The following is a 23,018-nucleotide window of genomic DNA, read 5'->3' on the forward strand; positions in this document are numbered from 1 at the left end:
TTAAAGCAAAGGACACTCAGATCCTTCCACAAACTGAGGGGAAACGCTGGTAGTAAAGTATGGATATATAATAATGTAAATGGAACTGATTAATGATAAAAAAACACAAATGCAAGCTGCTAATTTGATTAGTTTCGAGATGATAAGATAATATATGTTATGATAGGATATCTGACAGTACAGTGCATTACAGAAAGGCATCATGTGATCAATACCATCTGATAAAGAAGCATCTCTTCCCGTAGATGACATCTGACTAAACATGTAAAATAATCACAATCTTCATTACATTGTATTGTTAACTCTGTACTGACGTGCCGCAGAATAAAAACTGCTGTGAAATTCAAGAAGTCTCTACTGTAGATGACAGTGTGGCTGCAGCTAACACTTACCTTCACATGCTATTAATCTTTCCACTATGGTTACAGTCAATGTTTTTATTTCTGATGTTACAATTTCCCAGAGGCCCCAGGCAATGTGTTCAGATTGATACTTTTGTCCAACCAACAGTAAGATACTCAATTTACACTGATAAAAAAACAGGGTAAAGAAACAAATACTCAAGTGTGAGACGCTGTAGACAGTGGTGATAATCTGCAGGACTCACTGATATCATGGTGCTTCCATCACGGTCAATAGGCCGGATTAAGTGCTGCTTCCGAGTGATTTTTGGATTATTTCAGCATAGCATCAGGATTACATTTTCAGGATGAAATAGGATAAATAAACTGGCAAACATAGCAATGACTGACCAAATTCCTGGAGGACGGGATGCTGACATGTTTGGTCCTGTGTTTTGTTTCTCTGCAGACCTCCCAAGTTTCTCAGAACCTCACATTCCTCTAGTGGCTCGTGAGATCATGCAGCGAATGATCCGCCAGTTCGCTGCCGAATATACCTCAAAAACTACTCAGGACGACTCGCCCCTGCCCAACGGCATCATGAAGGACCAAAGCCTGCCGAGAGTGGCGTCTCTGGCCCCGAGCTCCCCGCCAGGACCCCTGCCCGCGCCGAGCTCCCCTCCATCGTCTGCCTCCTCCTCTCCATCCCGGACCCCAGGGCCGGGCCTCAGCCCCACCTCCGCCGCCGCTGCCGCCGCCTCAGCTCCCGCCTGCAGCAACGGTACAGGAGCCAGTAATGGTGGAGGAGGAGGAACGGCTGCTGCCTCTGCACAGAACCCCGTCCTCAGCAAGCTTCTCATGGCCGACCAGGACGGCCCGCTGGACCTCTCCGTTAAAAAGAACCAGGAAGATCCAGAGCCCAGCCAGCAGGGTGAGAGCAACAACAACAACACACACACACTTGTGTTTCTCACCTATCATTTTGTTGACTTCTATTAATTCCTTGGAGTCTTAGCCCGACCTTAAATATGACAGCTGCAAGTCTAACCCAACTTTTTTCTTTTAATCTTAACCTAAGCTTCCAACCTCAAGGCAAAATAAATGAATAAAGTCACGGCACTAGCTTTTAAAACAGGTATACGTGCACACGTATCAAAAATAGTTTTGAAAAGTGACATAATGTTTATACAGGAGACTCACATTGTTAAAATTGAAACAGTAATAAAATTCAGCTGTTAAGAAGACACCTTATATATGTTGAATATGTTTGGAGAAAGTCAGCATTCCTTATTTCTAATCATGGTACTGAATATTCATGTGGTTGATTGCCTTGTTCAGGACCATTTTATGAATCTAAGAAGTATTTTCATTTCTCGTTTTGACAGCGAACATCTGTAGTTAAGAGTTACACATCAAATGTTCACAAAATGTTTCATCACCTTGACATTATTCAAAGACGGACGACTGCACGAAGAGACTCACAACCATCACACACAGATCGGGCCCCGTGAACGGCTCACTGAAAAGCCGTCATCTTTTGGATCGAGACGCGGCACTATATACTGAGCTCTGAAATGCAGCTCAGGGCTCAATCTACGTTTAATCAAACCAAACCAGCAGGGGGTCTGCGCTTCGCTCGCAGAGCGGGCTGCAGGGTTGATGCGACAGCTCGCTGTTTCAACCGTCACCACAGTGTGACTGGTCCCCCACTTTAATACCAGCTTTTTGGAATCTGCTTACAGTAAGCCTCCTTAATTTTTTACAAAAAAGATTTAGGCATTACATCCACCTCATGCTCGCACATTATCTCCCTCCCTCGCCTTCTCACACACACACACACGAACACCTTTTAGACGAATTCTGACTCAGATTATCCTCAAAGCTGGATCATATACACGCACGCACTCATTTAAATTACACAGTAGATGTAATTTCAGGAAGAAAATTACATTTTTAATGCTCACTATTCAACATATTTACATTAATAATGAATCAGGTGACGAAGCAACAGGGCTCTGCTGCACCTATTTCGGTGTTATGGCCCTTTTACCGTTTGGTTCAGTCTCAGCTCTCTAATCAAACCTGTATCCAACAGCAGCAGGCACCTATTTCAAGCTCTGATCAACCCGCATTACCAAACGGCAGACGGACACAGTTAGAGACCGCCTGGTGAGCAGGCAGAGTGAATCCTGGACAGGTGGACACTGAATGTGTAGTTTATGTCAGGCCTGTTAACCACTAAACATCTCCTTTCTCAATCTTCATAGATTTTCGTTTTTTAATTTAGTTTGTTCCAGTAAATGGGACCCACATCTGGCCGGTGATGTCTGAATTAGCATCACAGCTAAGACTTTCAGTGACTCTTTGGCTAATTGTGGTGCTGAATGAGTCTGACTTCCTAAACAATTATTAACATTAGTAACAGAAAATAAATTAATGACCAAATATAAAATATTTGAACATTAAAATGAAGACAGATCATATCGGATTAAATCACAAGTTATATCGTAATACGATGTGTTACGATAGTACAAGATTCTGGAAATCCCCTTTTCGATTTGTCTTTTAGGTCATGACTCTATCTTATTTGATTATTATTTTATTTAGATTTTTTCAGCACTGACAGCTATGTCACAGGTATTTTTTCAACCTTTAACAACAGCAGCTTGATTTCATTCGGTTGGCCTTCAGCAGCATTAGTCATAAAAAAAATAAAAAAAAGATTTGCGAGTTTAACAAAAAAAATACTCTCCGACCCTTCATAGTGTTTTCTTCTTTAGATAGGCGGGATTCTGGGAGAACCGCCGATCATTTGTTTGATTTTGATGATCCAAACTGAGAGCTCAGTTTAATGTAGATGCAAATTTACGTGTTCAGCTCACGAGTGCATCTTGTTATGCATAATTAATCATGGCCGTCATCCCTAAGATTCATGTTGGAGCCAAAATACACACATGTTCTCTGGTGTGTGTGCTGTGTATACTGTACGCAGATACTGTACTACCGTTAACGTGACTAGATTATTATTTTTTCCGTCTCTGGGCTGTACGGTCACTCTGTTTTTCATTTTAATATCACCTCATGTTTTCTTTTTTTGTCCGATTAAACATCAAAAATCCCTGAAGATTAGTGAGTACTATGCCTATATAGGGTTGTGTGGGTTAGAGGGGTCAGAAGGTCAGCGGCACTCTCGGGATTACACCAGCAAAACACACAGAGACGCACACAAAGTCTGTTCATGAATTTAGTGGTATATGTTTGTGTGTAGATGCTGCATGTTCTTCAATATCAGGCTTTAAAAAAAGCAGTAATTTAGGAGCTTTATGAAAAGTTACACCATCAGACAGAAATAATATCTTATCCATACTCTATCTTTCAGGGTTACTTCACGTCCTAATCATGTCATAGAGCTCTCAAGTCATGAAAGAAAAAACAATGAGCTGCACAGTCAGAGTTTAATATTAATAAAGCTCAATATTTTGTTTTCAAATGTAATATATTCTGATTTTTCAAAAGAGCAGCTCAGTTTAAACTCATTTTCACTTGAATTTCTGTTGATGATGCGTCTTTCTCCGTGCGTGCTTGGTGACCTGATTTGCCTGACAAACATATTCACAAATAAACTGAGATTTCACACACAGCATGTTCCCATATTTCCCAGACTTCATTGCTAAAGTGTCACAGAGACTCCACCTGCTCTGAAGCACACAGGATATCTCAAGTCTTTTTTCGTCAGCTCGCCACAGAATGAGGAAAAAAAAAACGGAAGTGTGAGTCTGACATATGCAGACTCGCACAAACACGAGAAGTTGCCGAAGCTGTTGGCGTGTATTAGATGCAGTTCATTAATGAACAGATCGACAGCAGTGATCTCTCGCTGTGGAGGGAAATGAGGTAAAATTTACACATTGTTAGCGTCGTTAAAAGACACGGGGGAACGCTGTGATGGGTTAACTCACAGGAAATTACAATGAACGAACAAAAAACGTGCATAAAACATGACGGAAATATGTCATTTCTGTTCCTCATTGGATGTTTAAGTCACATGCTTCACATAACTCACTCAACTTGCATTTTTAAGCGCAAATTGCTAATGTTTGCTAACATTTTTAAAAGTCCTTCTTTATTTCATTCTCTCAGTTTTTGCTGTACTCATCCTAGCAGTGTGTAGTACACTGAGAGCAATGTAAACTGGAGTCAAAGTCCTTGTAAGTACACGTACCTACCCAGTAAAGCCAGTTCTGATTCTGACATCCATCTCACTACTGCTTAACAAACATACAAAATGACCAACCTACATTTTGCAACACAAATTCATAGAGGTATGTGAGCAGAAATGCTCTGAATACGATTTGATGTGTTTGTACTTGATTCTTTTTCTTATTCTTTTTTTCCTGTGTGATTTTACCCTCAGATGGCGTCCTGGACCTCTCCACCAAGAAGAACCACAGCGCTGGCAGCCACAAGACCTTCCCCGGCTTCTCTCCTGCGCCTGGGGTCAAAGGGTAAGACAACAGGATTAGTGGAACTGGCCTCTGTTAGCAGAGCGGCGCAGTCATGTGCCTAAAACAACACTGGAGAGGTTAAAGCAGTCAGTGCTGTTGTGTTTCTGCACTGCACCTCCCAGAGAGCACGTGTCAGTCTTAATGCTGTGTGGAGATTTGGCCTGAGGTGATGATTCGGGTTCAGGACCGTATATAAATGCCAAACTGCAGGTCAAGTTTCATTCTTCACCAGCACATATCGACTTCACAAGCAGATGACAACCATCGAAGACAGGCTTCAACTTTTCTATACTTTGTTCTTGTAAAGTAGTGGATAGTTTTACTTTTTTACAACTGTAAAACTATTTAATCAAACTGAGAAGAGACACTTGATGCAGTACACTGTACACATTTCCTGAAGTAGCTCTGATAAGACAGCCTTCTATAGATTATTTTTGCTTATCAAATGAATAGCTCTGATATAGGACATCCCAAATGTACAACTGTGGAGTAGCAAGGGTTAGGCGATCTGATGGTTTTAGACGTGATCAATCTTGCAGGTGTCCACAATCGACTTTTCAGGCGAGTGGTGAAGATTTCAGTATTTAACGTCCTCTTACTTCTGTTGCAAAACTTCACGTCACCTCATTTTCTAGCAGATCTGCGCTAGCTGAACATCTAGCCAACTAGCTAACAACAACAACAACTAGATAGCTATGCTTATTGGACAAATTACTTAACATGACTCGACATCCGAAACTTGGGTTGTAAAATGCTGCCTTGCTTCTTCCATTAAACAATACATTAAAGTCTGTGAAGTCTGACATTCTCACAGCAAATGCATGCACATTACTGCAAACAGCAAATTTCAACCCAACCACAGAGCAGCTTGTAAAAGACTTCAAGTCAAATGTGGTAAATAGGAGAAAGCATGCAGAAGCACCAGTAAGATCCTTGAACATTCTCATAAAAGATGCATGAACTAACGATGAGCAAAACAGTGAATCCACTGCTGTGTAGCAGCAGCACCAAAAAGAGACATGATGACATTTGTAAGCATTCAGTTCACCTCTGCTCATGCCTCACTGGAAAATGCAAAAATGAGTTTAGGGGTGGGAATTGGTGAGATTTCATCTGTCTATCATCTAAAAATGAGAGACTCTTACAGCATTCATTTTCATTTCGGTTTTCTTTGCCCAAGAAAAATCTGCTAACCCTGCCTGTGTGGTGCTAATGTAAATATAAACGGATATTCATCCTGGGAAGTGCTGAAAATATCATTTTACTGACGATTAGCCCCATTGTCCTCTCTCTAGTTGAAATAAAGCCACGCTTTGGACCATTTCTTCCCCTCCACCAGGACTTCTTCTTGTTGTTAGTTTCCAGCAGCACAGACGCAGAAGTTTGATTTAATTGTTTTTATAAATTGAACAGAAAAAAACAACAGTTTGGACAATTTGGACCTGCTCTCAAGAGTTCTGATCCTTGACTCCCATCCGAGTGTACTTTACTTACTGTCCTGTTAATACACACAAGCTGTTGCAGATATCTGTTTTAATTGGCCACACAGTGGATTTTATGTTTTCAGTGTTTGACTCTCTGCAAGTGCTTATTACAAATTACTGAAAGTGTAAAACCATTTAAACTTTTATTATATTGGGTTGGTTTAATGGGTTTAATCGCAACTTTGTTGAAAGAGTAAGTGGTAAAGTCTCACATGATCTATATGATGAAACTGCGAACTGTTCCAGCATACCAAACTTGGAAAGAAATACTAGCGGCTTTATTGAACACGGTTATATTTACAATAAGTTGCTCACAAAGATCGACTTTCAGACGTCGTAGAACGTCTAACCACTACCTGTTGGTAGGTAGGAGTTGGCTTAAAGAGAAATAACTTCATGAGCACAGTAAAGCGAAGCTCTGCAGGTCTTAGAAGGGCCGTGCCCTCGCTCGGCCTCTCTACATTTGTTGGTGCATACTTTAATTCCCCCGTGATCGTCCGCGAGCAAGATCTGCCGACGCCTCCCACCTTCCATACCTTACTTATTGGTTTCGCTCAGCTGATCGATCAATGAGCTGCCATCAATCCCGTGGCAAGGCTATACATACTTGTGTACAGGTATTTATAATTTAGACTCCTCCCACGTCCACCACCCCCCCAACCCCAGAGTGAGAGTTCAATGGCAATGTGTGTGAAACACGTGACGGAGGCTGTGACTACTTTTCTCTTTTCATCTAGAAGTCAGTGCCTTTATTGACAATTCTCGGCATTGCAGCCCAATCATTTATTGATGAACATGTTTTCTGCCTTGAAGTCATGTTTGAATCTGTATCCATCATACTTTTCTTGCATCAAGAGGGAATAAACAATCGACGCTAATCGTGGTTGCCATTTCCAGGAATACTTTTGATCTGTAGGTCAAAGATGGATTAGTAGAGGTTCGATACTCAGCCCCAAACGCTTGATTGCGGCGAGGATGCAGTGGTGGCAGTTGTGGGCATAGAAAACCTGCACCTACCATGTGGGCAGTGATTCTTTGATCGAGCCGCAAATACACCTTCAATTACTCTCTGAACTGAGGTTTGGTAAGTTTAGCATCGATATAACAGTTCACACAAATCCTAAGCGGCCAACAGATGCATGTTTTTACTGTTGAAAGGTAATGCTGCAGAGATACAAAGCTATCAAACAAGTCCAGTGTTTACCACACTAGTTTGTAATCTAACCCTAACTGGAAGAAAATGTATCAATGGATCAAGAGCAGCCACAGATTTTCAGTTATGGACCTGGCATTTGGCAGGAGCTTTAAAGGATATTTCCAGTCTTTCACACTTTGGCTCTTATTTTCACTGAATTGGCAGCTGATCTCAGCAGGTACCTAAGTGAGTACAGTGTTATCATAACTGATAGAAATGATGGCCAAAAATATTAAACTAATACCCAAGTTGGTATAAACCTGCTGAAACATTTGCAGTTGAAATGGAAAAAACACACTGAAGGACATTCCTGAACTGTAAAGCCATTCACATACTAAAAAAAAAAAGACATTTGCAATATTTTATTCATGAGTCTTTTTGTTTTGACCAATTCAAGTAGAGTGAGGTCACCATTATTGTTTCAATGTTCCCAGGAATTGTCAGTTTCCTGGAGAAAAGGAAGTCTCTATTTAAAAGGGGTCAATGTGTAGACAGACGCTGAGGAGACGGTGATCTCTCAGACTAAGAAATGTAAAAAAGAAAAAAGAAATATGCTCAGCAAAATCATTTCGACAGACACATAAGGTTTCTTTTTTTACTCTTAACACAACAAGATATTACCTGCTAAAATACGCACGGTGGAGTATTTCCAAAGGACTGAAAGCAAAATTAGAAACAGCACCTTAATCCCCTCAGGACAGAACTCTGTCTCCTGCCTCAGGGTTCTAAGGCCCTAAGGCCACGAGCCTCACCGGGAGTGCATAATGATCGGGTCATGTAATATTAACTACAGGAGGAGGCGGACCCTACAGTACCACCCCCAGTAACACACATTCATCTTTGACAGGCAGACAATCCAAAAAGCACACACCAGGTCTGTGTGTTCATTACAGGCTACTGGCCTTTGTGCAAAAAAATAATTTTCTTATTTTTTAGCCTGTATATGATTTTATTATTTGGATTTCACATGGTATTTGATTTAAAAGTGTTATTGTAATTGATAATTGTACTGTTTTGAATTGGTTGATCACTGTTTAGGAGCTACAATTAGTTTTGGTTGAAGATGTCCCTTGACTGTCTACTTGTTTAAATACATTAAATCTACTGAGAGCTTATAAAATAAAATGCTTAGATATAAACATTTAACTAAAGTAAGTAATGGCTGCAGAGTAAAGCTACACTCTTTTTTTATAAACCACTTGAGCTTCAGTACTCACTCAGTGTTGTTCTGGGAACACAGATCATACACCCAGATGCTCAAACAATCATGATGTGTATTTCTTTGCTCCTTTCATTTCCTCAAATCATTGCTCACATCGAATCCTCAGACCCACCATTACTGTCTGGCGCAGCCTCCCTGATGACTGTATGCTTACTGTAACTGAACGCTCTATTAAAGTGTAGACTCGAGTGGAGACTCAGAAGCTTCTCGTTAACCCTGTATTGTTTTCAACGTGCCCAAGACCGCCCACTGTGGTAATCTGTCTGTAAGCCCCTGCTGTGGACTCCCCACATCGCAAAGTCAGTTGCACTGTAGCTCACCCGAATATGTCTCCGTGGAGAGACACCCTCAAGTTTTTTTTCTCCCCCATGCGATCTGCTGACTTGACAAGCTATTTCCTGTTATTATAAACCTAAGGGAGCATTTTTTTTTAAAGAGCCCTTTCACTGTTGCTATAGTTACTTAGCAGTGGAGACACTGGCTGCAGCATCTCAAGTGGCGGCACTTTGCATGTAAGCATATGTTACAGCAGCAGAGGCATTTTTTTCTTATTGGAAATATTGAATTGTGAAATTGCTTTTAGACTAGTGGGTCTTGGCAAGAAGACAAACAGGTTGTTATAATTTCAGTTCAATACAACTTAATTATCTAAGATGAGGGATGCACGATATATATCGAACAGATAAATAATCGACCTGATAATGTAAAATTTACAAAAAAGTATCACAGCTATGGAATATCAAATAAACCATCTTTGTTCACTACATCTTAGCCTTTCCTGCACTCGGGTGTGCATATATACAACAGGTTAGCAATTTGTTTTCTATAAAAATATAAAAATGTTAGTTTCAATTATCGGTTATTTTATCATAGCGCCCGTGAGAGTCGGGTCATTATCGGTTATCGTATCGGCTGAAAAACATCCATATCGTGCCTCCCTATCTAAGATAGAAGCAAAGATAAAAAACAAGACATAAGAAACATATGGGACAGGTTAACAGCAGTGTCTACCTTTTCAAAAAGTTTCTTTTTTTAAGATGCCTTCAAATGTGAACAGTTCAATCAAGAAGTGATGTTGCCTTCTTGGATTGTTTAATTTAAAAAAGGTCCTGAAAAGGGAAAATCATCCAGTATTTCCAAAAAAAAAAAGTTTGAAGTTAAAGTGGGATAAAACCATTATGATAGCTTTTGTTGTTGCATCCTTGCTTTGAAGCTTCTTCTCCAGTCTGTAGCCGTTTCATTTTTAATTCACTTAGCAGACATTACTATTACATACTGTACATTTTATTTGATATATTCTATATAAAAATGTATCTTTTCACCCCCAAAATCTTAATAGTCACAATGTCATTCAAACACTAGTTTCACATGGCACTAAAAAACAAAATAGTAAGTTGGTATGCACCAGAGTGAACCCAAGATTGCCAATGCAGAGAAAAAATAATAATAAAAAAAAAGAAAAAAGAGAGCTAATAATAATATACATTTAATAAGTTTAAGTTGCATAGAGAGTATTTGTTGATATTTAATGAGATCAAAGATTAAAACCTAATGACTATCACATCCTTTTGCTGCCTCAGTTTAAATGCACTTAGAGTCACTACTAACAACTAACTGATGTTGAATAATTGAGGCTGTGGAAAAACAACTTGTTTGCGACTGTTTTGTGAAAGTGTAAGCCTGCTGATGTTCTGCTTGTATAAAAAGAAAGACATTAGACATTACTGAGATTAGCCTTGTTTTTCTAAGCAGGACCTGGTGGGCCTCATTATAGTATATTATAGTATAGTAATATATCAATCTAAGTCACAAAATACTGTATTCACCATGAGTGATACTTGTTGTCATTGAGGAACAAAAAGTAGTAATAAGTACACACTGAAAGCTGTTGACGTTGAGGTCTGATTTATCTTAAAATGTGTAGAATGGCAAAAAATAAAGTGATGATTAATTTAAATGACATTGTTCCTAAATTGTCCTCTTTTTCTCTCCATCCAGATGTTCCCCCAAAGTGGATCAAAGCCTGCCAGAGGTGGATGAGGAGGATGGCCTGCTGCAGAGAAGCTTGCAGGACGGACTGAGGGAGAACTACGTCAACTCCAACTCCTTCAAGCCTCCATTGGCCCGCTCGCTGCGTATCAAGGAAGAGCTCCTCAGCCAGAAGCACCGCCTCCTGAGCCAGCCTGCTGCTCTTTCATTGGCTAATCTAGAGTCAGTCGGCTTGCTCAATCATGGCCAGTCCCACTCCTTGCTTGGCCAGAAGGGCTCCTCCTCTTTTTGGGGAAGCAAGGCCCACCTCGAAAGCTTGCTGAAGCTAAAGCAGGCCAGTGGAGCTCTGAGCGGGGCCCTCAGCGACCTCAAAGACCTGCCAACATTCCTGGAGAATCACCACCACAACCACCATGGAGCCTTCTCCTTCAAGAGTTCCCTCCACCATCACCACAATCAGGTCTCCAAGGCTCAACACCACCATAACGATGGCAAGAGAGACCAGGGCCACTCACCTCCTGTCGACCTAAAAATCCCACAAGTTCGGGGCATGGATCTCTCCTGGGACTCCCATGCCTCTGAGCTGTATGGCTTTGGTGCCATGGGGGTTGGGGTTGGTGGCCACGGGGATAACACCCTGAGCCGGAAGCTGAGAGCCATCCTGCCTAAGCAGAACCGCCGTGGAGGGAGCCTTGGAAGCCTGTTAGATGGGGCCACTGACTACTGGAGCTCTGACTTGGACCACTCAAGTTCTGGGCCGGCGTACTCCACCTCCGATGCAGAAGGGGACCCAAACTCCAAGCAGCCGCGGAAGAAGAGGGGCCGTTATCGCCAGTACAACAGTGAGATCCTGGAGGAGGCCATAGCAGTAGTGATGAGCGGGAAGATGAGCGTGTCCAAGGCTCAGAACATGTACGGGATCCCGCATAGCACCTTGGAGTACAAGGTCAAGGAGCGCTTGGGAACCCTGAAGAACCCCCCAAAGAAGAAGGTCAAGCTGATGATGAAGATGGAAGCAGGAGGCCAGGATTTTCCCGCAGAGTCGGAGAACACGCCCACCACAACTCCACGAGATAACGGCCAGCCACTGGCAGCTGCTGAGCTCAAGGACAATGTCAAAGAAGAGATTGATGACAATTTCAAACCAATCGACTAAACGACTTACACATGTAAACCTCAGTCTAATGACTAAAGTAATTTGAAAACGGATGGGGCTTTATTTGTGCCAATTTACTTTGCAGTATCTGGGTGAGCACAAACGCAGGGATAATATGAGGAGGATTCTTAAAACAAACTGGAGATAAACAACTAATCGGATGGTTTTTAACAAGCATCGCTTGAGCGGTGCTGTATAAGCATTTGTTTAGCTTTTATATCCAGGGGCTTAACAAATGCAGCTAAAGACACTGGTTAAATGACAATTAATGAAATTTCCACAAGCATGCTGATAATCCTCAGCCCAAAAACCCAATCCCCCTCTTTTCTGAACTTGATACACTGAAACGTTGCTGCTTATAAAAGCAGTTTGGACTTTTGGACCATTCCAATTTGGGGAAAAATGAGGGGAAAGTTGAAAATTAACTCCTTAAAAAAACTGACAAATTAGTCCCTTTACTGCTCCCCTCTCTCATGGAGTACTAGCTGAAAATTGGTAAGTGAACTGTCTATTACATTCGAAGCCAACTGTAAGGTTTTATCATACCATTGATATTCCTCACCAGGGTTCTGAATCAAAGCCCATTCTCGTATTGCCAGGTAGCCATGACGCTTTAACTGCAAACCTTTTCTTTCCTCCTTAAGATATTCTGCTAATCTCTGTGCGGACGAAAGCAACATTAACCCGTCCTTTTTGAATGAGAAAAGACACACAAGTCATTCAGGGATGCATGTTTGTGAGTTTCGTGGACACTACTGACTTCTATAATCGACATCTTTTCCTCTATCTTTTCATTTGATTTGTTTTGCTTTCTTTTGCACTACACTTTGGGTCTGGCGCTTACAGACCAGGTTACCTCGGCATTGTTGCCCTTGCATCATGCACTTATTATGGTCTGTCTCTGAAGCCCAGTTGCAACCTCACAACGGGTCAGAGGTGCACATCGCCTGCATACGCTGATCCATAATCAGATCCCGGGAAGCTCTAAAAACCCTCTTTTTTTTTGCCAAGGGACAAGTTGAGGGGTAATCTGATTATGGATCAGCTGTTTTTAAGGCGGAATGCTACCTCATGGGCCTCCATCAGTGTCTCACTGCTGATCCTGGAATGCCAAAGCCGCCTTCAGGTCGTCCTCCAAATGGTGACCAGTGATGGTGAACTCATCCCCTCATGGAGATCTTTATCGGATGAAAGCCTTTTAGGATCAGAATGTGAAACCCTGCTGCTATCCAGCTGATTATCTAGCTCCTCTATAAGGCTTCAGCTAGCCTTAGCAAATGAGTTTTAGCTAGTCTTAGCTAACAACAACACATTGCTGATGTTTTTATCCTTTTCTAATCAAACTAAGCAGAAGCGACGAAGCTGAGTTTTAAAAGAAATTCTTCTCCCTCAAACTCTGAAGGCAGTTTTAAAGGCAGTTGTGCATTTAAAGAGGGGTGTTCATTTTGGGATGGTGGGTGGGCAATATGCAGTGGGGAGGGGTAGTTGATAGAGGCGAGGGAAAGGCAGATTTAATATATTATAAATTATTATGACTGATGATGTAAAAGCCAATCCGTGATTCTAGATGATTTCTTTTCTCCTCATTTTAACTCAGGGTAACTGAGACAGATGATGTGGGTTTCAAATACGGTCACTTCCTGTCGGACCTATAGTAGACAGACAGGAGGACAAGACACGCCTCTCATTAATGCTTTGTCTTCAGGAGGGGCTATGTGAGTAAATATGGCAGCAATGGCAGAAAGACCTGCTAACGAATCAAGATAAAGAACAGAAAAACACTGACGCTGGGTTTGGGGATCGAACTCATGGCGCTTAACTTCTAAAATAGCACTTTTCATGATACAAGAAAAAACAAGAGAGAAAGAAAAGCTGTTTGAGGTTATGCATGTAGTGTAGCTCTTCTCTGGGGGATATGGAGCAGGGAGCGATGAGGAGGACAGAGAGATGGAAGAAAAAAGCTTTAGTGTGTGAAGACTTTCAGAAAGCTGCAGCTTGGACCCAAACTACTCTTTTTTTTCCCCTCTCGATTACCTCCACCATTGAAAGAAAAAAAAAAGAAAAAACAAGAAAAAAATGGTAGACAGCTTGAACAAGTTGAGTTTTGTGTAGTGTCGTCTCGTCGTTTTCCCTCCCCTCGCCGCTGAAGCACCAGGGATAGAAAATCTATCATCATGTTTTAACCAGGCGGGGAAAGAATATCCCTCAGAGGACACAGGTGGAAAGAAAAAAGAAGCTCTTTTGGTATTTTCCATCAGGAAAACACCGGAGGAGATGACAAAAGCTTTTTGTTTGTCGTGTTTTTTTGCTCTGTGGTAAATGTTGCTCGTCGCTCCTAACACTGCCTGGTGCTCACCCAGTCTTTGAGATTTTAAACATGAGAACTGTACCTCTATGTTCAGATGAAACGATGATGATTCACTCCTTTTGAAATGTATTGTACATTTTATTTATTTGATTTGTTTTTTTTCTTTGATAATCTTAAAAATGGCATGCACCACTTTTTTGGCTGATTTTGGGGTCAGGCCACCTTAATACGTTTGTAATAAGAGGATTTCAATTTAATCAATCCTGAGCCAGAGACGCTCATTCAAAGTTATGAATTGATTACAATCTAATTATAATTAGAATGATTTACTACCTGTTGCATACAATCTTAATTTTCCCCTCAGTGGTTATTGGTTATCCACCTTAAGCTTTGTAGCTCCCTTGGCTTGATTGGCAGGTTTGCACAGCCAATGGAAAAGCTCCAAAAACAAAATACCCCTGGAACAACAGTATTTCCAGGGTCCTCATGCATGAAATGCGTCCAACACTTTGACAATGCTGAGCATTTGAGGTGTCTAAAAGGTTGTTGTGCGTGTCAGGTTTGGACTGAGCGAAGGACAATGCACTGATCTGATAGTTAAAACAGGATCGAAGCCCCAGTGTTGATAGTAAAGCACTTCTAATGTACATGCCTCTGATAAAAGGCACGATAGCTGCTCACTTAGCCAGCAGCTGTGAATACAGTTTGACAAAAGCACGACTTACAGTGTGCCCCCTCCATCTAAAAACAGAACAAAACACAGTAAAAGGCACTCTGTTAGCCTGTTTCATGTAATGCATGTAAAGCATGGATTTGTGCTAGTAAAAAAAAGAAAATCTACGCATAGAAATAGTGTAATTCGCACTTAATGCACAGGTTTGCATGGATAAACTTCAACAGCACTTAGACTGAATTCCCGAGAAAGGTGATTCCTCGACAGTCAAACTATCTGTGTACAACTTACACTAAATCCTTCACAAACGTTTTCTTTCAAGAAATTCTTGACCCTTATTGTACATTTGGCTCGATACATTTTCTATTACTTTCTAAAAAGCACGATTTATTACATTTTTTTTCCAAAGTCCCATTTTCAGCCTGATCTTATCTACTGAGGTGCATGCCATTTAAGGCATATTTATTTCATTTAATTAGATTTTTCTTGGGTTTTTTTTGATTGTTTGTAGTCATGTGGTTAACGGCTCCCCCTGTCCGAAAAAGTCCTCCTTCTTGCAACTGAGTCTCACTGCTGTTTTTAAAGAAACCTCATACTAGATTATATACTTAAGAGAACAGTATATATCTATTTATAGACATATATATAAACAAATACATAATGAATGTAGTGAACTGAATATCTCATAACTTACAAATCCAGAACAGTGATCTGCAAAAAAGATGGCACTGTCAGTTCATTTTTAACAGACTGTTGTTTTTATTATTTTGCTTTTTACTTTCACTTTATGCTGCTTGCATTGGAAACGCAGTCGTTTTCTGACGCGGGCGTGCAACAGTAGCCTTCAGTACTGTAAATGTCTCAGGATCGAGCCAATGGGATGGGCAGCAATATTTGTCAGTCGGAAAATGGCACAGACTTAACTACCTGTACTAGATGTAATTTAAAGACTTATATATACAGTATATAAAATATATGTCGACTTGGTCAGCAGAGACCAAGTGATATACCTCAATCTCAGAATAATGACTCCTTTCCGTGCCTCGTACTTTTATGTATACCTTATCTGGGAGCCTGGCGAAGGGATAGCCGATACTCTGGGAAATATAGTATCCTCCGCTGTTTCTCTTCTTTTATCTGTTCGTTTTTCTTTTCTTTGTTTCGCCTCCCTCTTGCAAAGGGAGGAGGGAGACGCTTCAAATGTCTGACTGACCAATATTTGCCACCCTACCTCTTTTCAGGTATTTTTTCGCAACAACAGAACCTTAAAGACCTATATAATGAGCAACAGATTGAGAAAAAGAAAAGACCCACAGGGATTGCACAGATATTCCTGATCTTATTACTGGATGGGTTTGGAATGGGAGGGCCATAAACCTCTCATTTCATCCCCTGAACGTCAAAACATTTTGGGATTCAGTCGTCTGATTTCACCCTGGAGGCGATAAATCAGGTCGGTCCCACCCTGGTCTGAGAAAGAACAAGGTGTTTTTGTTCACTGAGGGTTTTTTTTCCCCTTTTCTTTTTTTGATTTATTGTTTGTTTTTAGGTGTAACGTAACTCCATGTAGAAACTTGACAGTGGAATTTCTTTTTTTTTTGTTTTTTTTGTGCATTTTGTTTTTATTTCTCACACCCAGAGAAATCAGAGACCCAGAGGGGAGATTGGGGGACAGGTGGACAAGTTAACCTTCCTTTATCTGCTGTCTTGTATAAAGATAAATATCCTATCCAAAATCTTTTACACTGCATTCCAAAAAAAACACCCCACACACAGGAAAATGTACCTTTATATGATGAAAAAAAGCTATATACTTATGAATATATGTATTTATTTTACTGTTTTTGCATCTTCAGGTAAGCCAATCGATTTCTCTTTTGCTTTTCACTTTTTTGGTTGACTTAATTTTTATTTCTTTTGAGTGAAAGACTGTCAAATACGTGATAAAAGAAGAGAAAAATGTCAAACAGCAACTATTGTAACCTCACTTAGTAGACGCCACATGACATGCCATTTTGTTTCAGGATGGTGTGTGATGAGGCGGGCTACCAGGAAAGAAAGACCCATAATGTATATGATTGCCATGCTCCTCTCTGCAGAGAGGTTTCTTCTGTTTCTTTCTGTGTCACGCTGCATATCTGGTTGTCATTTATACCTCAGGTCCGACCACTTCAAAGCAGCTGATTGTACATTAGAAACACACACACAAAGAAGAATCAGGATTTTTAGTACGGCACGTCTCCAGATTTTTAGATGTAACCGACGGAAGCAGTTTTTGAATAATTGTCGTTTCTTGTTGTCGTCGTTCCTACTGTTGTTATTCTGAGGACGTCTTCTTTTCCTGTCTTTGTTTTCTTATATAAAAAAAGAAAAGACAAATTCTTTAAAAGCCAGAAGCCAGGTTTCTGTGAATACAATGCTGTATTCTCTCTAGCACATGCAGAACGCACACACATATATAGAGGCATGACGCACCTACAGAAACATACTGTATACTCTCCCTCCTCATCAGGTAGCCACACTTTGTGTGGGCGGGTTATATGTATAATTATGAAGCTGGGAGTCGTTTCTCTTTTAGAAGCAGGTGGGTGTGTTTCGTCTGCAGCCTGCAGAACATCAGCCCTGCTGGCTGATTTTGATCTGGCACACTGGGACACTGCTGGCACTGCCTCTGTGAAAATTACTTTGTTTTGTTTCTTGCTTTCAACAAAGACTGCCTTTTCTTCTTTTTTTGAAAAAAAAAATCTACCCACCAGTCTTGTTAAAGTACAAATCCTCCCTTAAGTTGTCCCACTGTTTGTGACCAGTCTGTTATGATCTGCTCATTTGTTGTTTTTCCACATCTCTTCCTTCAACCTGCCTCGTCTATTTCAGTGACTGCCCGCAGTTTTACAGTTTACTGTGAAGGCAGCCTTGTCCTTTTCACAATACATTGTTTAATTCATATTTACAAAGTCTGTTTAAAGAGAAATTTCTTTCTTTTCTAGTTTGAAGAGTTTTTAGTGTGAAGAATGAAATGTTACAATCCAAACACTGGATAAAAACATGTTCCAGTTAAGAAAAAGAGCATTGCTCCTGTTTTGTGTCATGTGACAGCCTTTCAAGGTTGCTGTGGCCCAAAGACACAAACAACACTACAAGCTAAAAAAAATAGATGCAGGAATGTTAAGATCACCAGTAACACTAGGCTTAAAACTCTATCTGAGAAACTGCCTGATGTGTTCTTGGTAGGATCTTTCTTTTCACTACACATCCAAGACGACTGCCTCTCTTGTAACAAGATCCATCCTACTTTGAGTACATTTTTAAAAAATAATAATCAGCGCATTGGACTGACAGTTACAGTTTTCCTTCTGTGTTATAAGCTTCGCCATGCTGTCATTTTTCCCCCCAGACATTTGTCAAAGTGACGCGAACAGATCTGTTAAAATGTGCATCTCCTCCGTCGCCGAGTGCGATGCCAAGTGTTGTAAATGTCAAAGCATTTGTGAAGATGTGACAAGTAGTCTCCCAGTAGCAGCCTGGCTTTGAAAGCAGAGCTGAGTACAGATCTTAAAGGCCAGACACGCCTCTGGAATGATGCTGATGCGCAGCAATCAACACAACAGACACCTTCACTCCCTTCCATTATAATTAACTAAACAAGACGTTTGGCAGTGGGTTAATGATTAGGAGGAATTTTGGAAAGAATGCCAGTTTTGGATCCAGAGTGTGAAAATTGGAGATTAAAAATCTTAATGTTAAAATGTGAAGTTGAGCCATTATATCAATTTATCAGTTACAATTCTGATAAAATCAGAGCACGCACAGTGTGACCTACTAATTAGGATTTTGAAAACCACACCTTGAATTCCTCTTCAGCACAGTATAGAATATAGTTTCTAGTTTCCCTCCTGATATTATTCAAAGCTGTTGATTTCTATTTTCCTACCCTGGCTCAATAATCAACTTCACGAACCACACTTAACTCCTTACTCACATTCAGTCTGACAGTGCAGCCAGGAATACGTGATTATACATGTGTTGTTCTTCAATCAGTGGAATCAGGAGTGCCTTTTGAAGACTCTAATCACAATCTCAAATCTAATCGCTAAGGGTTGGTTTCCTAATCACGTATAATCTAACCACCCGTGTGAAATCACAGAGCGGTCACTTCAAGAACGGCATTCTCCTCTTGAAGCAAAATGTCATGTGAGATTCAGGTCAAATTTGTTGGCTTAAATTCCCAGCCCCCCCCTGTTATTATGTTGCACTGTGAAAGGCTCGCAGGCAGACATTTTCTCACACTGGCTGTTCTCGCCTCCGACGAGCCCGCGATGCTGGCGTGCGTCTCACCCCTCCGCCTCGTCAGAAAGCCTCCTTACAGATGGCAGACAGACAGTTTGCCAGATAGACGTGGCGGTCTGAGGAGGTGGATGGGAGTGCGAGGATGAAATCTAAGTGAAGTACAGAAGAATAAAGGCCGCTGAAGGTCGCCATCCCCACCCCCACGCCACAGTTAAACAACAGGCTTTTAATGGAACGATGCTGAAATTCACTTCACAAACAAACGTTACTTTGGCACAGTGTGCCTATGATTAACAGGTGCCACGGTTTATCTGAAACTCCACTTAGAGAGGGAAGGGGATTGTTAGGGACAAAATATCAGACCTGATGTGCAGGATGAAAAGGAAAATAAAAAACAGAGCTGTGTGAAGGGAATCTGGTCAAAATGCTCTGTGATAGAGTGCATTTCATAAGGCGCCCTTGTGTGTTGCCATGACAATCTTGCAGCATTGTTCCCATGTGGAGGTGTGTCTGGCCCTTTAGAGCCACCTACATGGACCAGCTGGTCTCTGTTGCTCCGAACTCAAATCCAGCTCTGTTAACACTGGTTTATTACCTGCACGTCTTCGCACATGAGCACGGAGGTTTTTGGGTCGAGTTTGAAAAATTTGGTAGAATTGATACCATCGTGTTGCAAAAAATACCGCTTCTCATGTTGATTCATCTGGCTTTGCCCGCTTTCAAAACAAATGCTATTGACAGAAGACACGGTTATCCAAACTCTTTGTCCAACACTGGCGAACAGCATATTTACAACAGAATGTCTGTGTCTGGGTTTTGATGAAAGTTAAATGCAGCAAAGAATTAGCCGGATGATCTCTCCCGTCGGCAGTCCCCGAAGACACTGTGTCCTCGGGTTGTTTGCTGACTATTACGATCTCCTGTTGTCGTTTTCCCTCTCGGAAATGTGTCAGATCTTGATTGTCCCTGTCACTCAAAAAGGTGTGCAGTTTCTGGAGATGCACCGTGATGCTGCTGCACTGCCGTAGGTGGTCGGTTAGGGCCACGCATTCTCTTCGACACCCCTGTAAACGTTTGATTTTATTGTCACTTTCTTTGATGAAAAGTCATAAACCCTTTCCATCCCCTTCCCTTCACCTTCGCCCCCTAACTATTTGTCATCCTTTCAGCATCCTTGGCCACTAGAGCGTGAGTGCCGAGGGGCTGACAGACCCTTGTTTATCCCAGGAGAGATGGGGTGTTCCTTGGCAGTCCCAGGTCCTTCACCTCTCATCAGGCCTTTCCATAAACCTCACTGCCGCCTCTTGGGATTGTATACACAGTCCAGAGGACTTTGAACATGGTCTACCCTCAACCTTTCTTTTTCTTTCCCTTTTATCTTTTCACAGAGGCTTTGCCACACTCTCCTCTGATGAGGAACTTGCATATTTAGAGTTTTTAAGACAGGGCTTGACGTTCTTTTAGCAACAAGGGTGGTCATTATCCTCTGCAATATTTAGAAGAAAAAAACACGCCAACATACATCACACAAACAGTATGTCTGGCAGTCGGTTAATATTTCAGCCTTAGTGAAAATTTCATGAACTCTCTCCACAAAAGAGACTCAATATTTTAAAGGTTTGGCCGTTAATGTTGTATGATGTCTCTGATCTCTTGTTTTGATGTTTTCTGGGTAACGGGCTCAGGCCTGATTTTTAGTTTCTGTGTTTAAAAATGGAAAAACAAGACGAAAAAAATCAGCTAATGAGCGCGGTTGTTTTGTTTAAATTGCCAGTGCAATGCTGTAATCCTCTTGTAGCTTCTTTTTGCTGTCTATGAAGTTTTGACGTCTTCTGCGTTTGAACCTTACCTTCCCTGTTACCTATCAGTTGTGAAGTCTACACTACATGCAGATAACCACACCAGCCAGTGTATTTATAGTCGAGCTAAACACTGGTTCATGGGCGCGATCGATAGTCAGGTCAGACAGGCCGGCACTTGGTGAGCGGATATCGGAGTTCAGTCCTCGGCCAGGAAGTTTGGCAGTACAGAAGATTAAATGTCATGCAGATGATTCCCACTGCCATAACAAACTATTCAGAAACTCTTGTGGAACACCTCAAACTCATCTGGCTGGAGTTGACTCATGAGAGCCGGAGTATCATCACTAAAAAGGGTCTTTGAAAAGCCTTTTTTTATTATTATTATTATTTTTGACTGATTCTGTACATTATTTTCAGCCAAATACTTTTTCAGTGCTTTATAAACAGCAAGGATTGTAAATATGAATAACTCTTAGTAGGGGAGGCTCATGTGGAGCTGACTTAACGGTCCACCTCGTTTGTCCTCTGAAGACCTAACTTACAAGACTTGGACTGTTGCCTTCCCGAATGTCAAAATAAAGGAAAGCTGTTCGTAGAAAAAAAAAAAACAACGGAAAGAGAAACGAGCGCTTTGACTGAATCTGCGTTCGGGAAAGTAACGTTGAGTGTTCGTTCTTTCTTTAAGTCTTTGATAATGTTTTCCATCTTGGTGTTTTCTTGGTGTGCAAAAATGTAAAGAAGAAGAAAAAAAAAACTTACAACACAGAATACCTCAGAAAAGAAATCCATGTAACCTTGACAACCTCCACATATTGTCAGATCCTGTCCATCAACACTCGTCTCCTGGGCACTTTCATCTGCTGTCCTTTGTCTTTGTTTCCGTTTCCCCTCTTGCTTCTTCTGCCATGCAGTGTGTAGCGCCCAGTGGAGGTTCCATAGCTTTTTATACTCCTTTGGTTTCACATCCTCGTATGTCTTCTGTCTTTTGATTTGTGGACATTCTTGGTCTCAGACTTTGCAGCCCACCTTGCGTTCCTCAGTTAAAGACGGAAAGGAGGTTGTTTTTCAAGACGATTTGAAGGCTCTGAACGATCCACAGAAGATAAGTCTTAAAATCCCTGCAAAAGATGGGATTTCAGCATAACAAAAAAAATCCTGCCGTCTTTTGATTTTAAAAGTGGGTTTACTGAAAGGATGAAGGCCAATACGTGGAACACTTGAAACCACACACTCCCAATGTTGTTCCTTTTGCATACCTCTTTATCTACTTATCTACTCTTTATCGTTGTTAAAAACTGAATGTAAAAAAAAAAAAAACGCAAACACAACTAACCTCTAATTTAACTATACATATTTAAGAATAAGAAATACTCTATATGTGCACATAGATATACCTATACAAGCCCCACACATACATAAACACAAATGCATATGTATATACAAATCTCTAATGTCATAAACTTTTATCTTGAAAAGGAAGAGGATGAGCCTTTTTCCATTAATGATTCAGGGAAACAATACAGAAGTCCAGTGCAGTATGTTAGGTGAAATCACTCCCACTTTGTTGCTTTTGGTGTTCGTTTTCTTACTTTGTTGCTTGTTATTCCCCATGATGTAGCATAGGGCGAAGGGGCAGGGCGACTTGAGCTTTTTGTTAACAGAAGAAGTAGTGGAACTAGGATCTAGTGTAGTTGTAGTATTTTCAAGCCTGATTATGTGAAAACGGGAGGGGGAACGGGCGGGAGGGTTTTTTCCTGAAGCGGACACTGTAAAGACAGTATATTTATGAAGATGACTTGGACGTTGGCGTCACATTAGGGGGGGGGGGGTTAGCTGCAGGGTTGCAGGGGGTGGGATGTCTTCAGGACAGTTGTATATAGAACTGCTTTACCCATCAACCCTCGCCTGTCTTTTTCACAGGTGAGGAGGAACTGTATATTGAAGGCACTGAGGAGGAACGGTTTGTGTGTTTTTATGTCTAGAAAAGTAAAGACTGTTTTAAATGAAGGAAGTGGAGGGTGGGCAGGGGGGTGATGATCCTGTTCAGGTTCTCTAC

General features: G+C 41.2%; 1 protein-coding gene and 1 long non-coding RNA gene across 4 annotated transcripts in view; one reads left to right on the plus strand and one right to left on the minus strand.

Annotated features, from left to right (window-relative positions):
• lcor (ligand dependent nuclear receptor corepressor) overlaps positions 1 to 22,684 on the plus strand; it is an 89,396-nt gene extending 66,712 nt beyond the window's left edge. The window contains exons 5-7 of the mRNA XM_084366250.1: positions 811 to 1,272; positions 4,756 to 4,846; positions 10,746 to 22,684. Coding sequence (XP_084222376.1) covers positions 811 to 1,272; positions 4,756 to 4,846; positions 10,746 to 11,892 — 1,700 coding nt within the window. The 3' untranslated portion in view covers positions 11,893 to 22,684. The remainder of the gene's footprint in view (positions 1 to 810; positions 1,273 to 4,755; positions 4,847 to 10,745) is intronic.
• The window catches only part of LOC311264991, a 64,124-nt gene that overhangs the window by 30,477 nt on the left and 10,629 nt on the right, over positions 1 to 23,018 (minus strand). For all 3 annotated transcript variants that reach the window (XR_014623522.1, XR_014623523.1, XR_014623524.1), the window contains one exon: positions 4,750 to 4,833. This is a non-coding gene — a long non-coding RNA (uncharacterized lncRNA). The remainder of the gene's footprint in view (positions 1 to 4,749; positions 4,834 to 23,018) is intronic.

The sequence above is a fragment of the Pagrus pagrus genome (assembly GCF_965226575.1).
Source record: "Pagrus pagrus genome assembly, chromosome: 2".
In the NCBI taxonomy this organism is placed as follows: Eukaryota; Metazoa; Chordata; class Actinopteri; order Spariformes; family Sparidae; genus Pagrus; species Pagrus pagrus.